This window comes from Humulus lupulus, chromosome X (genome assembly GCF_963169125.1).
Source record: "Humulus lupulus chromosome X, drHumLupu1.1, whole genome shotgun sequence".
NCBI classification, from domain to species: domain Eukaryota; kingdom Viridiplantae; phylum Streptophyta; class Magnoliopsida; order Rosales; family Cannabaceae; genus Humulus; species Humulus lupulus.
Window position 1 is genome coordinate 33,990,737 of NC_084802.1, and position 17,686 is coordinate 34,008,422.

At 37.1% G+C, this 17,686-nt stretch overlaps 2 protein-coding genes across 5 annotated transcripts; one reads left to right on the forward strand and one right to left on the reverse strand.

The window, feature by feature from the left end:
* Positions 1-4,430: 4,430 nt before the first annotated feature.
* Positions 4,431-6,668, reverse strand: LOC133803368 (pentatricopeptide repeat-containing protein At1g31790-like). 2 transcript variants are annotated; one of them, XM_062241379.1, is made up of 2 exons: positions 6,573-6,668; positions 4,431-6,203 (listed from the first exon to the last, which is right to left on the reverse strand). In XM_062241379.1, exon 2 carries the CDS (start codon positions 6,136-6,138, stop codon positions 4,807-4,809), a length of 1,332 nt encoding a protein of 443 aa, XP_062097363.1. In that variant the 5' UTR covers positions 6,139-6,203; positions 6,573-6,668; the 3' UTR covers positions 4,431-4,806. The 2 variants fall into 2 exon arrangements, with proteins under 2 accessions (XP_062097363.1, XP_062097364.1); XM_062241380.1 differs by having other exon boundaries at positions 6,591-6,666.
* A 91-nt stretch (positions 6,669-6,759) lies between these two features.
* On the forward strand, positions 6,760-9,413 carry LOC133803369 (uncharacterized). Of its 3 annotated transcripts, XM_062241383.1 has the most exons (8): positions 6,760-6,851; positions 6,954-7,120; positions 7,213-7,385; positions 7,671-7,723; positions 7,817-7,931; positions 8,383-8,496; positions 8,585-8,675; positions 9,050-9,413. In XM_062241383.1, the coding sequence occupies exons 2-8, from the start codon at positions 7,010-7,012 to the stop codon at positions 9,230-9,232; spliced, it is 840 nt and encodes a 279-aa protein (XP_062097367.1). In that variant the 5' UTR covers positions 6,760-6,851; positions 6,954-7,009; the 3' UTR covers positions 9,233-9,413. The 3 variants fall into 3 exon arrangements, with proteins under 3 accessions (XP_062097367.1, XP_062097365.1, XP_062097366.1); XM_062241381.1 differs by having other exon boundaries at positions 7,671-7,931; XM_062241382.1 differs by lacking the exon at positions 6,760-6,851 and having other exon boundaries at positions 6,874-7,120; positions 7,671-7,931.
* The last annotated feature ends 8,273 nt before the right edge of the window (positions 9,414-17,686 follow it).

A 17,686-nucleotide genomic window follows, 5' to 3' on the forward strand; every position in this document is an offset into this window, starting at 1 on the left:
TCCGTTATAGTTTCAGTAGCATGTTTTTAATTAAATGATTTGTTTAGCAAGTCTAGCACTTTGATAACACACACAGTGTAACGGTCTTGGCTATCCAGGGCGTTACATAATTTTTCAAAAAAACAAAAAGATTATAGATATAAAGAAAATATTCAACAAGTAAGAAACTTCCACAAGTATGGTATTTGTAAGGTTTTTTGTTTTTGTTTTAAGGAATACAAATTGTAAGATTTGTATAACTAAAATAGGGATTTTTTGAAAACTACCCACTTTTATAATTCGCTAATTATAAATAGCCAAATATTTTATTTCTTATGATTGATACCTACATTTATAGACAAAGTGACTAAAATACTATTAGTTTACATTTTTAGGCTTGTGGTTGACATTTATGAACTTGTGGTTTACATTTTTGGTTTGTAGCTTACATTTCAAAGCTCAGTGGTTTACATTTCAAAATATTGTGGTTTACATTTCAAAGCATTGTGGTTTACATTTTAAAGGGTTGTGGTTTGCATTTCAAAGCCTATAAAAGACAAAATAGGTATTGTGATTAGAAAAATGGGTATCCTTGTATTTTTACCCAAAATTTTAAAATTGTTAATTAATACCCATTTTTCTAATCAGAATACCTATTGATTAGTGCTCAAAAATGTCAATTTTTAAAGTTCAAAATAAATTAAGTATTAATTAATATTTTCATGAATTTATTGTAATATATTTTGTAATTGAAAATATTAAATTTTAATTTATTTTTTGTTTGAATTTCATAAATAAATTACATCTGGGCATCAATAAAAAAAAAAGAATGGAGAAAGAATTATGTAAAGCTGTAAAAAAAGAAGAGAAAGTTGGTATTTTTTAGACAAAGAAGCCCAGAAAAAAGGCCCAAATACCCTAGGCTCGTCCCATCTCCCTCCTCCTCTCTCTTTCTCCCAGCGCCACATGGCGTCTGCCTACCCGCGCCCCGCCTCTGCGACTCGGACCCGTGTCTGCGACCCAGCCACCCGACCCGTGAGAGCCTACCCAGCCCACGCGACCCAGGCCCAACTCCGCCAGGGACTCTCCCTTCTCCTTCAGCTCAACCCAAGCCCAATCTGCATGTCCCTTCTCTTGCAAGAGCCCAATCACACTAGCTACCATTTCTGCTAATTTTTGGACTTTTGCAATCCCATCAACTCCTTATTTTGCTCTCAATCAACTCTCATGCAATGTAAATGCCAAAAATAGCCATGATAACACTATAAATAATAATATTAATAATATAATTTGATTTTAAATAATCAGATTTTTTATTGATATTATATTTAGTTGCAAGCCCCAAAAATCTTCTTCATTTATTTTTTTTAGTCCTTTTTAGGCTCTATAAATAAGAGCTCTTTTTATCTATTTGGTATGTAATTTTTAGAATAAAGAAACTATAGCAAAATTTTCTCTGACTTTTCTTCTCATATCTCTTTATAGAAATTTTGTGAGAATGATGTGCATAATGACCCAATCTTCCTTGGAAGGTTAATGATGATCCCATATGCAAAGTGATGTTATTTATATTTTTTATTCAATATATATGTCTTTAAAGTTTATACATTTAAGTAATTTATGTTCTTCTATCATCTTCTTCATCTTTATTTATTGTTGCTTATATTATATATAGAATTAGTCATGTTTTTTTCTATGTTTTTAAAATTAGTATAAATAACATTAATGCTTAGTTTTATGTTCAATATTTTATTACATTATGACCTAATGGTATAGTGTCATTCTTAGAATTTTCATAAGATTAACATATTGCTTCTAAAGTAAGAACATATTTGCTAAAATATATTTTTGTGAAACATGCATGCACTTTAATATTAAATCCTCCAAATAAGTAGTTGAGATGTGAACTCTTTGTTTGTGTAAATTTTATGAATCAAAGATCTAAATAGCTAAACAATGGATATGGGTGACTCTTGATGCCTTTCTATTGTCTAATCTTAGATTACATCTTATTTTTATTTGCTTTATTTTACAATCAAAATCTCAAACCAAAAATCATAGATCCATTTCCCTTTCATTATCTTTCACTAACCTTTTGTGTTTATTTTCTACTAATATTTTTTGTTCTTAGTTACCTTCTTGTGGAATCGACCGCCCGATCTTTACTACAACCACCGCTTAGTCGATGCACATTTTGGATGTTAAACACCTATTTTACCCTTTCTAGGTTTTGAAATGTAAATCACAACCCTTTGAAATGTAAACCACAATTTTTTTTTAAATGTAAACCACGAGGCTTTGAAATGTAAAATACAAGCCAAAAATGTAAACCACAAGTTCATAAATATAAACCACAAGCCTAAAAATGTAAACTAATCGTATTTTAGTCACTCAGACTATAAATGTAGGTATTAATCATAAAAAATAAAATATGTGATTATTTATTGTTAACAAATTATAAAAGTGGGTAGTTTGCATAAAATCTTTTTTTTTTTTCTAGAAACTTAGGAATATATACTTAGCTTCAGACCATTACCACAATAATTTAAAGCATGTTTGGTTTGATGGAATGAAGATTGGAATGGAATGAAAAGTTACATTCCATTGTATGGTCGGTGTTTTAAGCTTTCGGAATATCTTTCCATGGGAATTACGAGTCTATCATTTACCGGAATATTTATTCCACTCTTAAACCAATGGAAAGAATTTTCCATTACAATGAAAGCTTTAAAATAAAATGAAAATTACTATTTTAACCTTTCTTATTATTCTCTCCAAAATAAATAACTTTATTATTATTATTACTACACAGTTGAGTATCGAAGATAACTTTTATTTATATAAGACTCATTTTTTGTCATATTTAAAAATATTTATAAAATGTAAAATGAGAAAATATTTTTAATTTATAGTAAATTAAGTAATAATTTTTCATTATAAAAATATTAATTTAAAGTATCTAAAATATTAGTATCATTTTTTGTTATGTATGTGAATCATAAATATCTTTTTAATTTTCTTAAATTTTAACTACTAAAAAAATACAAACAAAAAAGTAAAGTGGGAATAATTTTGTCAATACACCACTTATTCCATTCCATTCCTACAACAAACCAAACAAAATATTATGATTCCAGTGTTCATTTCAACTACAAATCTCTCTATATAAACACACTATATATGGTATATAGTTTTCATAATCACAAACCAAACTATTCTAATTCCATTTCACCAAACCAAATGCTCCTTATAGTCTCTATACTAGGTAAAAGTAACGTGCAATACACGTTTATTTAGTTTTATTTAGAAAATGTATTAATTTATTTTTATTTTGTTTTTTTAATTTTCATATAAATTTGAAATAAATAAACAATGTCATATATTATAAAATAATGACATAAACATATTAAAAAAATTAAAGCAAAATATTGTCTATAATTTAAAAAATAAAAATAAAAACTTGTTAAATCAAGAATTCGTTAGATACACACTTTTTTATATATAAAAATATAGTGCATTCTAGTTTTAAAATTAAATATTTTTTTTATAATTTTCGATTACAAATAATACCTATGAATTTAAATAAATAAAATATTAACAAATTCTAAATTAAAACTATGAATTTAAAAATTTTATTTGATCAAATTTTAATTATTTAATTTAATTTTTTTAAAGCCAACAAAAAGTTATATATAAATATATATTATTTAATTAATGGCTAGAACAATTAACATAAGTAATTTCTCATTAAAAAAACTAAACGACAAAATAAGAAAATATGTATATTTATATATTATTTCACTATTACATATATGTTTAGATAAACAAATAAATAAAAAATAAAAGAAAGAAAAGATTAAATTTAAGCACATAAATATTTTTCAAAACTATAATTGATAGAGTAATTTAACTACTTTAATATGAAATTTTAAAATATGTGATGATAAATTATTATGACTCATTTATTATTTTTCAATTCATTTACCTTATTAGATGATTTTATTACATTTAAAAAAATTATTTACACTTTAAACATAAATAAATCTAGCTTCATATAAGTATAAAGTGAGAATTTTAGTAAGACACATGGAATTCCATCTCAAAACTAATTCATGACAAGTAGAGTAACTCATATGACGAAGGCAGTCATACCATTGTGGTGGCAGCTGCCCACTAAATATTTAAATTTATGTAATTATATATATAATACTAATATAAATTTATCATTTAAGCCTAAAATGACCCACTAATGAAAATTTTATTACAAATTCCCCTACTAATGAAATTTTTATCATAAATTGCCCCCCCTATCTTAAATTTCACCCTCCCTGACTGGTTGGTTGACTTATTAGAGCATGAAATAAAACTTAAATTGTTTTAAGCAAGTTGTGTCTTAGAACAATACATACACCAACATGAGGGAGAGTGAAGTTTACCATTACCGTTCAACGTAGCAAGTAACAACTCTAATATATATTGATGAATTGTATCCTTAATCTTAAGAACCCCAAAAAGAGAAATGCAACAATCACCAAATGTCATTTTGTTTGACAATAAATACAACAATCACCAAATGTCATTTTGTTTGACAATAGACGACTATATGTAAATCTTTGATCCCAACAAAAGACAGTGAACTGTTGATTGATATATACAAAATGGTACTAAATTTGCTAGCCAAGATTCTGCCATTCGAGTTTATGATCCTAAAATCTATTAACAATAACAAGGGTAATAGCTGCAATGCCTTTCTTATCCCAAATTTTAACTTCATTCTCTGTTTTGGTATTCAATCTTTTATTTGCTTGTTCAAAAACCAGTGTTGCTTTAAGCATTCAATGTGGGGTAAAGTTCTTCAAGGGAATGAGTATTACTACCACAAGCAATCCTCAGTTCATCTAGCAGAGATGGTTGAAGCTGCAGTCCAGTTGCCTTCATCTCATAGAGGAACTTAATGGCCTCAACATATAACCCATTTCGTATATAACCACCAATCATGGCATTCCAACATGCGTTACTACTTTTGTCACTACACATTTCAAACACCCTTTTTGCATCTCTAACAAGACCACTTCTTCCATACATGTCAACCAACCCACACTGCACATACACGTTTGTATATAATCCAAGTTTGATGGCGTTTGCATGAACTTGTCGACCGCATTGCCCACGATCATGCATTCTCGCACCTGCCTTCAAAACACTAGAAAACATCAATGCATTCTTCTTAATTCCTGACTTTCCAATTTCCCTAAAGTCTCTAAATACTTCAAAGAAGAGCTCTTCCCTGGAGTTGTTGATCAGTCTAGCAATCCATGTCAGTGAATTATGATGGGCTAGTTGGTTAAACACTATGTCGGCACTTTCCAGACACCTAAATTTCCCATAAAAGTTTATCAAGGAACTAGCCAGAACCAAATTATTAGCATGGCCCAACTTTAAGGAGCAGCCATGAACTTGTTTCCCTAAATCCATATTACTCCTGCATATACACGACTTGAGCAGGCAGACCATGATCCAAGCAGGGAATTCTAGCATGCTGACATGGTGCACCATTTTCAGGAACAAATTCATGGCTTCCTCATAATCATCTCTGTTAAGATAAGCAACTATGATGGTGGCCCAGGACTTAAAATCTTTTGAGGGCATTCCATCAAACAGATGGCGGGCCATGTCTAAATGGCCACAGGAGACATGCATAAGGAGGAGGCGATTCAATAAAGATAAGGGTGGTTGCCGGAGGCCGCTTCGCCTGATATGGGCGTGCAGATCATCAGATCGATGGGAGTGAGCAGAGCTGGTGCATTCTCTTATAAAAGAAGTGTACATGTCAGGAGAGACGGGGAGACAAAGGGAATCCATTAAGTTCAGAACATCAGAAGTGGTGCAATCCGGAGTGGTAGAGGAAGCACTCTTCCTCTTCTTCTTTTTAGTTGATATATGAGGAGAACAACCAGAGGACTTGGGTTTCATAGGTGGAAGCACAGTACGTGACTTGTTGGGGCTGCGCAGAGGCAGCAAAACCCTATACGCAGGCTTGGGTGTCCTGGGGCTGCTACTCTTTTCTGGAGAACTATGGTGGAGGACCAAACTCCCTCCTCCTACTGCTTCGGGAAGAGCAGCTACTGCCATTCCCATATCAGCAAGGGAGAAAGACATAGGGAGAGAAGCAGGTCAGTTTATTACTCAGTCTGTTAGGTGTTACTCTGCTCATGTAGGGGCATCTGGATACACACACATACAAAAATCAGAATTACAGCAGCGTCAATGGCTGAACAAGACTTTGAAAAGAAAACAATATGCAACTGCTAACAAAATTCATAAGCGAAACCCAATTATCACATAAACAATTCATTAAACAAAATGTTGTAAGCGTGACATTTCATCAAGCACCTTAAGGGTCCATTTTGATTTCATTTATTTTCTGTTTTCCTAAATGTTCAAAACATAGAATTAGACTTTTTCTTTTCTTACTCTCCCAACCCAAAGTACCCAAAGTATAGTGACTAAAACTGACAGAGAACTTTAAAAATGAGTGAAAACTGAGCATAACTGAAAAAGAAATTTATGTTGAGAAAAATGGGATTATTTACTTTTTCTTCTGCGTGTACCTGGCCTAGGCTGGGCTGGACTGATTTCAAAAACAGAAGAACAGAGGAGCGCATGAGTCGGTTAAAACTTAAAAACTTGTTTATTACAAGGGCTAGACATATATATATATAAATGGATTGGATAATGTAATTTAAAACTTAAAATATAAAATGTAAAACGACGTCGTGGGAGAGCTTGGATCATATATGTGTGGGAGTGGGACTGACTGGTCTAAATTGAGAGTTGTAGAGTTGTGTCGAGAAATGAGGCGAAGAGACAGAGTGAGTACTTCTTCTTACTCTTCTTATCTGTATCTGAAGAGACAACGTGGTGCAATGGAGACTTATCATTCTTCTTCTTCTTCTTCTTCTTCTTCTATGCAGAAACTGTACTGTCATTTCTTTCGTGGGTAAGCTAAGTTGTGGTAAAACAAGGAATAATGGCTATTGTTTCTTCATCTTGCTTCTCCATAGTGTCGGCTTCCTATAGTAGCACTCGTGTTGAAGCTGAATCATCCTCCTCCAACCACCGCCCTGCCGTCATTCTTCCCGTTAGTTACTCTTTTTTGTCATTTCAACTGATATAATTGTGTGATTTGGCTCAGTTAGTTTGACATTATATAGATTTGAGTTTTCACTTCAGGGATTGGGAAACAACTCGGGTGATTACCACAACTTACAGCTGACTCTGAAACACCATGGAATACCAAGTGTGGTGGCTAAGGTGTCCAGGCTCGACTGGTTCCGCAATGCTGCTGGTTTGGTCGACCCCAATTACTGGCGCGGAACTCTCCGCCCTCGACCTGTTCTCGATTGGTAATAATAATATTTGTGTGTTATGACAAATACTTATTTTCATTATCGACTATTTGATTTCTGTTGTATAAACTCATTCTTTTTTGAGTGAACACAACCAAATAAAAAAAAAAACAAGAGGGTGTGTTTTCAAGTTATAATTTTTCAGTAAAAACATTTGCAACACAAAAAAACTAGGAGACAAAATTATAATTCCAAAGGGAAAATTTTTTTTTTGTCTTTGTTATCATTATACACAAACAATTAGAAAGGGACCTGTGTTAATATTCTCATTCTGCATTGCAGGTACCTGAATAGGGTCGACCAAGCTATACAAGAGGCTAAGGAGCTGTCCCAAGGTAAATTATGGAATGAGAGATGTAATAGTAGTAATAATGTTATTGTATTGTATTACAATTTCATATTTGTAAGTTGTTTGGTTATGTTTTTAGGCGAGAGTTTATCGGTGATTGGGCACTCAGCTGGAGGATGGCTTGCTCGTGTGTACATGCAAGACTATGGGGTGTCCCATATTTCCTTGCTCTTAACACTTGGAACCCCCCACCTGTAAGTAAGTAACTTTCCCATTTCTTTCTTTCTTTCTTATGTTAAGTTGTAAGTTAAGCCTCAAGATCAACAATCTGTTCACACACAAAAACTGAAATGTAAAAAGCAGTGACAAACCGAAATTTATACTGGTCCTACATCCAGTCTAGAGAACCTCCATGAAAATCCACTATCAATGTCAATGAGATTACACACTCACTGTTCTGTTGAGTGAAAAGCATCACAAAACTCTTTCACTCTTTCTCTCAGGTCAGAAAACAATCTCTCAAATATAACTTGTCTCTTAGAAAAAGGAAAAAGACTAGAGCCTTTTATAGTAAAGTCTGTCTCAAATAAGAAGTCAAGAACCGCAGCAAAAGTTCTTGATTACAAAGACCGTTAAGTTAGTTATTGGAGAAACAAAACCCAAATGTTACATTTTATCTCTTTCTCTCTATTCATTATTCATCAGGCCACCTCCAAAAGGCGTTATTGATCAAACTAGAGGACTCCTCAATTACGTGGAATACCATTGCTCAAAAGCTGTCTACACTCCACACTTGAAATACGTATGTATTGCCGGCAGGTAATGTTAAACATTATCTCTCTCTCTCTATTTCTCTGTACAACAAAAGCATTGAATGAAACCTTATTAGTATTAGTATTATTATTAGGTATATTGAAGGTGCTCCTTTCTTTGGCAACTCCATGAATGGTGGAAAAGTGAGCTTCAGGTCTCGGTTTGTCGGGCAGGGGTACAAGCAGGTAATTATTAATAATAAGTTAACAATTTCTGATAAGTTTATTAAGATGTAGTAGATGTGTTGTATTGAATCATATTGACTAGTACTAGTTGTTGTTATAATCTTTGGACTGTAATTCCTTTTTGCTTTTCTTGATCGGATGATCTCTTTACTACTTTATTCCCTTCTTTAATCAGAATGACTCACTTTTGTTTTAGCTCGGATAAGGGTCTCCTTGAGTGGTTCGTCTATTATTTTATTGGGTCGTTATTCATTCATTTTGGGTTTGGATTATTTTATTTCTCAACAAGTTACTAATTTCTGATAAGTTTATTGAGATGTATAAGGTGTGCAGTGTTAATCTTATTGACTAGTACTTGTTGTTGTGTAAGTAAGGTTTGTGGAAAGGCAGATGTGTGGGGAGATGGAGTGGTGCCAGAAGAATCAGCACATCTAGAAGGAGCTCTTAATGTGAGTTTGGAAGGGGTTTACCACTCTCCTGTGGGTTCAGACGATGATTCGAGACCTTGGTATGGTTCTCCTGCTGTCCTACACCAATGGATCCATCACCTCCTTTAACTTGACTTTGATTGTTCATCTTCAATATCAATCAATCTATGTGTCTTCTTTACAAAAATGGCATTACTAAATACTACTATTACCATTTTTTATTTATCAATAATGTCAAATTTGTGGTCGATAAAATGATTGTATAAACTCATCAGAATATTATGAATCGGTATTTAATTTTACATCAAAATGTCTTAGGTACTTAAATCAGAGTAATATAAATGTTTACACATTGGTAGAATATTTAGAACTAAGCTATGTTTACACTCGAAAACACCTATTTTTGTCTATTTTTTATACATAGATTTATACTTGAGTAAAAAGAGTAACGATAAAATATGCACCCAAACATTACAAATGCATGTGTATTTTTATTCTTTTGAATAAAAAATATCAACTTCATTAAACTGAATCCTCCTCCATCAACAAGGATAACAAACTAGCAGGAGCATCAGTCCCCCTAAAAACATGATTAGCATCAGAACAAGAAGCTCTTGCAAAGGAGTGAGCAACTTTATTCGCAGACCATTTTACAAAACATAAACATATTACACAACTCAGAAAGTAATAACTTGCAGTCACTTAAAATATACCCATAAGGAGAAACCATATGTCTTGAACTTTTGATAGCTTTGACCACATTGAGACAATCTGTTTCAATATCAGGAGGGTACTTACCCGAGTTACTATGTTGGAAAGCTTCCACCAATGACCCATTCGAGTCTCTTGCCACAACCCCAAAACCATGCGTAGCTTCATTGTGAAAGCACCATCAACATTAACTTTGATTCTCGTTCGTTGAGGTTTAGACCACCTTTGATTACTATTAATTGAGTTATTCACACTTCCTGAAGACAGAACCCGTTTCTCCTGAGCGGTGGTCCACTGCACAAAGTTGAGCTTAGCCAATGTCACTACTTCTTGTACCACTGGAGCTTTCTGGTTCCAAACGAAATCATTTATGGTTATAACAGATCATAGCCACTTCCGCTTTTAATTCATTATCACTCTAAGAGAATACTTCTTGCAACCAAGAAACAAATACCAAAGACATATCACTCCTTAGTTCAACCCCAGTTTCAACCAACAAGCCTGTGAAAACTCGCACTTAACTAGCACATGCATAATGATCTTTATTGCATAGAGGACAGTGCAAATCAACGTTAACATTCTTTGTCCTCAACTGGACTCTTGTCGGAAGGCAATTAGACACTGCACGCCACAACACATTCTTGACTTTAGGCGGAATCTTTAATTGCCACAAATCACGCCACAAGCCAAAATTTCCTTCCTGAGTCCACTGCCCCTGCATAACTTGAAGCAATTTGTAAGCACTTTTGACTGTGTACAGACCGACTCCTCCTTACTCCAATACCACTGATCTTTATCCATTCTCTCACTAATAGGGGTCCAAAGAACCAGCTTTGTATCTCTACTATCCAGTTTGTCATTTAGCATCTCCAAGTCCCACTCCATACGATCAGTAAGCATCAATGAGTTACTTGATTTGTAAGCCAAAGCAGGATGCCTACTAGTAACAAAAGGACTTTCCTCATCAAACAGCCACGGGTCCAACTGTACGGAAGCATCTCGACTAGCAACAATGCTCCTGCGAAGACCAGATTTCAGAAGGTATTTTGCTTCCCATATGCTTCGCCAAACAAAGCTCAGGTTACTCCCCACCTCAGCATCCAAAAACGATCCCAACGAGAGATATCTAGCTTTAAAAAAAATTTCCACCAGTCCCTCTTCTTTCACCATCAACCTTCACCCTTGTTTACCAAGCAAAGTAAGATTAATCTTAATGTCCTCAACCCCATTCCTCCACTTTGTTTGTGCTTACTAAGGTTACTCCAACTCAACCAATGGATTCCTCTATTTTGATTAGTTCTCCACCAAAATCTTTGTTACTAACACTGGACCAGCCCAAGACAGCGGCCCAATATCTTTGGATCCTGAAGCAATACAGAGTAGAGTCCAGGACTGGATTGACCACTCGGCTCAAGCAGTTGAAAGCCCAGCAGAAGCTACTGAAGGACACCACACCAACAAAGGAGAAACAGAACATGGCTGCCATGGAGACGGACGTTCTGCGCGTGAGAAGAGATTGCGCGTGAGACCCAGCTAGCTTAAGGAGTTTGTTAGAATGGAGGGGCGTTGAGAGAGGCAGCAAGGGATTCCTTTTCTGTTAGTATTGTTATTTTTTTTTTCCCTCTTTCTCTTTCTCTGGTTTGAGTACGTGTAATTGAAACCATAAAATATATCTGGAATGAAAAGTTGAATTGCTTGTGGGAGTTGGGCACTGACTCGAAGAGTGCAACTTGTGTATTACTGGTGCTTTCATTACTTTTACTCACCATGAAGAATGAAGACATTGCTGCAATTGTAACGCCTTGGCTACCCCAGAACAGTTACGGTGAACGGTGGACTGGAAATTTGACTCATTACCTGAGTCATTTGGTCAAAAACGTGCTCTAAGTGTAACTAACAGGTTAAGATATAAAACCAATAAAAAGAAAATGGAGATTTTATTACAAACTGCTTTGCAGAGCTAAACAAAACGTTTACAAGTTGTTCTCAGTACAAAATGGTCATTACTGTTGAAAAGTTACAATCCCGCCGACCTAAGCGGCAAAAAAAATAGGGTAAACCCCCTAGTTCCTCTGAGAACACCTTGACCGTGGTGGTCAAGCGGCTGCATATGTACACACCACCACATCAGCTCTCCACTCAAGGCTAGGTGAGCCTCTCTTTCCCTTTACCTGCACCACATAGCACCCATGAGCCAAGGCCCAGCAAGAAAACATAACACTTTATATAAACATTATCAAATGATTATCATTATAACCACACTGAGCATAAAGCTTTCTAACAAATGAGCAAACACCACATGAGATCCTGATAAACCACACTGAGTGACTGACAAGCAAGTCACTAATTCAAATGGAAGAGTGGCTGATAGGTAAGCCACTAGCCTTCAACAGGTTCTGGTAACCGTACTGAGTGACTGCCACGCATGTCACTAATTCAGGTGGGAGAGTGGCTGCTAAGTAAGCCACCAGCCTCCAAGCGCTTAATTCATTCATCGACCCTCGGGGTCGGTCTGGCATTAATGCTCTCTGAGCCATTCAATGCTGATAATTGATTTGATCAAATCTTGTTGGCTTGCGTGACACACGCTAAGGCCGTCCTGACTAATAAGTCAGCTCAACATGATCAGTGCCCAGTACCACCGCCGAACCTGACTAATAAGTCACAGCTTCACAGTTGATACTAGCACCATTGCCAAACCTGACTAATAAGCCAGTACCATGCACAAATGAGCAACATATGCCAAGCATTCTATATTCAGTCCATGTCCATATTCTCACAATCAACATGCTTCATGAATGTCCACGCATGTCATATCTGGGGTGCAGTTTTCTTACCTCCGGTTCGAGCTAGAATGAATTAAAGAACGACCCTGAGAACGATCAACCTTTAAACTCCTTAGCGGTTACCTAATCATAGCCAATTAGAAACCATTAATAAAACAAATCCATGAATGGTTTACAAACTAAATCACACTCCCGGGACCAATCCCCCACTCTCGGGACTCTCAAACTACTCAAAAGGAGCAAAGAAACCAACCCCCGAGCCTTAAAAACCATCCCGAACCCTAAAATCAACACTTCCTGAAACTGGCCTAGCGCCTAGGCGCCACCCACCAGCGCTGGGGCGCTGTCCCAGAAACAGAGAGGGCTGCTCTCTGCCCTGAGTAGTGCTGGGGCGCTAGGGCTGGCGCTGGGGCGCCAGCTTCAGACCAGCAGCTGCACTGAAACTCCACTCCTGCGATTCCTCTTGAAACCAACCTTCCAAACACATCCCAAACCTCACCAAAACATCTAATTCAATCTCTAAACCTCACCTACATCACCTCCTCACCAAAACCCAATCACACACACACCAAAAACTCCCCTTGATTCCAACTTTCCACATCAAATTCTAGAGCTGAAAACAAAAAGGAAAAACAGAGTACACCTGAAATTCATGGACAATTCCTTACCTCCAACTAGTTTTGAACCCTCTTAAGATGATGAACTAAGTCCACAACCTCCAAGCTTTGATTCCTAGCTTGCTACCTCAACTTGGGACCAAAAACCTCAAAGAAAGTTAGAGAGGAAATGGATGTACGGGAAGGTGAAGAAGCTGCTCTGTTTTTGTTCTACAACTTTCTACAGCCTCTTGAAACATATATAACCCAAGCAAAAAGACCTTAATACCCCTAGGTCATCAAAAGCTTCTAATGTCTCCCTAAGGGTAAATTCGTCATCTTTCACCTATTTCGTTAATCTTAATTAACGCTCTCCAATTCCCGTTATTCTCAAAATTCCCAAACACCAATAATTCATATCCCGTTACCCTTTTACTCCTGGCGACGTTCTAATCATTAAAACATCCCGAGACTCACCCCGAGCCTCGATCTTAATCCCGTTATGACTAAACCGCTACTTTAATACTTAATGATCACCTCATGCCGAATAGCTCGAACAAACCCACATCATAATGTGGTCTCAAATTATATCACCAACATGCGAACAAGTAATCAATTTACCCTCAACGGGCCAAATTACCATCACACCCTTGTGGTTAAAAACATGGACTCACATGCATGCATTTCACATCACAACTTAATATAATCAACATATACATGCATTTTATCAATTAATAACATAATTAAGCAAGTATGGCCCTCCCGGCCTATTATTCACGCTGTTAAACATATCGGAGAATTCGGGGCATTACAGCAATGCTTCAATCCATGGAGCTCAGTTTCAAGTAGTACTCAGACGCTCAATTGGAGAAGCAATTTGAGAAGTTTTCGGCGTTATTGGACCAACATGTTGCGAGGACAGAGGAACGCACGGCTCAGATGCCGCCTCCGCCGATGACCGATGTGGACGAGAAAGGAAGCGTAGCTCAGGATGGGGGTCGTTCAACGGGAAGGTGATCGGAGGGTGCACTGGATTGCCGCAAACTGAATTCAATCCTCAAAACACTCAGGGTCAAGGTTTCGTGATTTGATGGTTTGAATGTAGAAGATTGGATTTACAAGATTAATAAGTTTTTTGACTTGCACAGGGTGGAATATGCAATGCGGTTGTCGGTAATAGCTTTCCAATTGGATGGTGCTCCTTCAACATGGTTCCAATGGATGGAGAAGAGTGGCGCGATTACTGATTGGGAGTCGTTTCTTAAGGCTCTGACACAGCGGTTTGGTACGTCCATATATGACGATCCTTTGGGAAGGATTTCTAAGCTGACTCAAATGGGACGAGTTTCTCAGTATCGGGCTGAATTCGAATCGCTCATGCTGCGGATAACTGGGGTGGCCGAATCCGTGTTTTTGAACTTCTTTATTTGGGGTCTAAAGTTGGAGATTAGAAGAAGCTTCCTTATGGCAAAACCGGTGGACTTGGCGGACGCTATGGCTAAGGCACAACTATTTGAGGATTGCAATGACGATTTCGTCAATCGTCAACGCACAGAAAGTACTCGAACAGGGTGGTCTACTCGAACTTCTACTCTGGTTCAAGGAAATTCTTCAACTCACAGTGCTACCCCCAAGTCAGGAACTACTGCAATTGGTTCAGCTGGGTTGCAACCTACGTCTAGTACAAGTAGCCCGACATTGCCAATCAAGAGACTCTCTCCTGCTGAACTACAAGATCGTGATGAGAAATTTAACTTTGGCCATAAATGTAAAAATAGAATGCTAGTGGCCAAGAGGAGGATGAATGTGAACCAGGTACATACACTGAAGATCACAAACTCGCAGAGACGGCTGAAGACGAAGTGAGTCTAAACTCGCTTTCAAATTCGATGAATTCTCGATTCTTTCATATTATGGCAAAACATGGTACTGAATCCTTGGAGGTCCTCATTGATATGGGCAGCAACAATAATTTTATTCAGGAATCGTTGGCGGCTCGATTGAACTTATCGTGGGAAGAGACCAAACGTTTCAGGGTCTATATGGGTAACAAGAACTTTTTATTGTGCTCAAAGATTTGCAAGGGGGTTGTCTTGGTTTTGCAAGGCCATCGCTTTGTGGTTGATCTCTTCATACTACCGATATGTGGTCTCAATGAAACGTTGGGACCGTGTATTCATGATCATAAAGAGCTGACAATGAAGTTTCATTGGCAGGGTAGTGTAGTTAAATTGGCTGGTTCGAAATAGGTGACTGCGCATCAGTTAACTTTCACTCAATTTCATGCTTTATTGCGTGAAGAGGACATTAAAGACTTGTATCACCTTACTGCAATAGTGGAAGATTATAGTCAAAATACCACTGAATTGAGCAGTTTGGAGGTGCATTTTCCAGAGGCCGGAAAGGGAATACTCACTGAGTTTGCTACGGTTTTTGACGAGCCAAAACACTTGCCACCACACAGGAGTATCGATCATCGAATTTTCTTGTAGCCAGGTTCTGCTCCAATCAATGTACGACCCTGCCGATATCCATATTTTCAAAAAGATGTTATTGAGCAGCTAGTTGAAGAGATGACTTTGTTTGGGTTTATTCGCCCAAGTACCAGCCCTTATTCTTCACCGGTGTTGCTAGTAAAAAAGGAAGATGTTACATGGCGTTTCTGTGTTGATTACAGGGCACTCAATGGAATCACTATGCGAGATCGCTTTCCCATTCCTACTATTGATGAGTTGTTAGATGAATTGGGACAAGCAGAAGTATTTTCTAAGTTGGACCTTCGTGCTGATTATCACCAAATCCGAATGTATCATAGAGACATTCACAAGACGACATTTCGCACACATGAAGGGCACTACGAGTTTGTAGTAATGCCTTTCGGGCTCACTAATGCTCCTTCCACATTTCAAGCGGCTATGAATCAATTATTCAAACCTTCTTTGCATCGATTTGTCATGGTCTTCTTTGATGACATCTTGGTATACAGTCGTAATGTAGAGGAACATGCTCACCATGTGAGACTTGTGTCACAGCTACTGCGGGACAATAGCTTTTACGCCAAAGTGAGCAAATGTCAATTTTTTCAAACTACTATTGAATATTTGGGTCACTTGGTTTCGACACATGGGGTTTAGGCTAATCCTTCAAAGATAGTGGCCATGGTGGATTGGCCCACACCTAGCACTCTGAAACAGTTGAGATATTTTCTTGGTCTTACGGGATATTATCGGCGTTTTGTAGCACACTATGCCTCTGTCGCGGCACCGCTAACGAATCTCTTAAAGCAAGATCATTTTCACTGGACCACACAAGCAGCCGCAGCCTTTGAAAGACTCAAGTGTGCGATGACTACCACCCCTGTTCTAAACCTGCCTGATTTTTCTAAAGAATTCATAATAGAAACGAATGCTTCCAACATAGGAATCGGGGGAGTATTGATGTAAGATAGTCATCCCATAGATTTTTTTAGCAAGAAATTCGGTCCCAAGTTTGCTGGAGCTTCTGCGTATATACGCGAAATGAGAGTTATTGTTGAAGCTGTCACGAAGTGGCGCCAATACCTGCTGGGACGACATTTTGTTATCCGAACAGACCATAAGAGCCTCAAAGAGTTATTGACACAAGTAATCCAAACGCCTGAGCAACAACACTTCCTTCAGAAACTACTTGGATTTCATTTTTCCATTGAATACAAGTTGGGGAAAACGAACTCAGCTGTTGATGCTCTTTCAAGACATCATGAAGGGAGTTATTCTTTATTGCAAATGGCCATGAGTACAGGTTGTTTTGAGTTTTTGGAGGAACTAAGGTAAGATAATATCACCTGCCCCGACCTCAGACTTTTACACACTCAGTTGTAGCAAGGAGAGTTAGATACGTCAGTTTATTCAGAGAAAGAAGGTCTCATTTACTACAGGCAGAAACTTTTTGTCAGCAAACACTCTAATTTGAAGCAACAATTATTACATGAATTTCATGCCACTCCGGTAGGGGGTCACGCTGGGGCTGAACAGACTTATTTGAGATTGGGGGTTCATTTCTTTTGGCATGGCATGCGTCGAGATGTCAAAAAATTTGTGCTCTCTTGTTCAGTTTGTCAAACGGTAAAATACTCTCCAACAGCCCCTTATGGATTGCTCCAACCCCTCGCAATTCCAAAACGTGTTTGGGAAGATTTGGCCATGGACTTCATAGTGGGATTACCCAATTCTCATGGAGTGACCAATATCTTGGTGGTAATAGACCGTTTCACTAAGTATGCTCATTTGGGAGCTTTGCCGAACCATTATTCTGCTACTAAGGTGGCTAAACTTTTTACTAATATGGTGATTCGACTACATAGGCTGCCTCGCGCTATTGTTTCTGATAGAGAACCAATTTTTACAAGTTCATTTTGGAAAAAATTGTTTGAATTCATGGGGACCACCCTCAAAATGAGCTCAACTTACCACCCCGAAACGAACGGCCAGACTGAGGTAACCAACTCATAC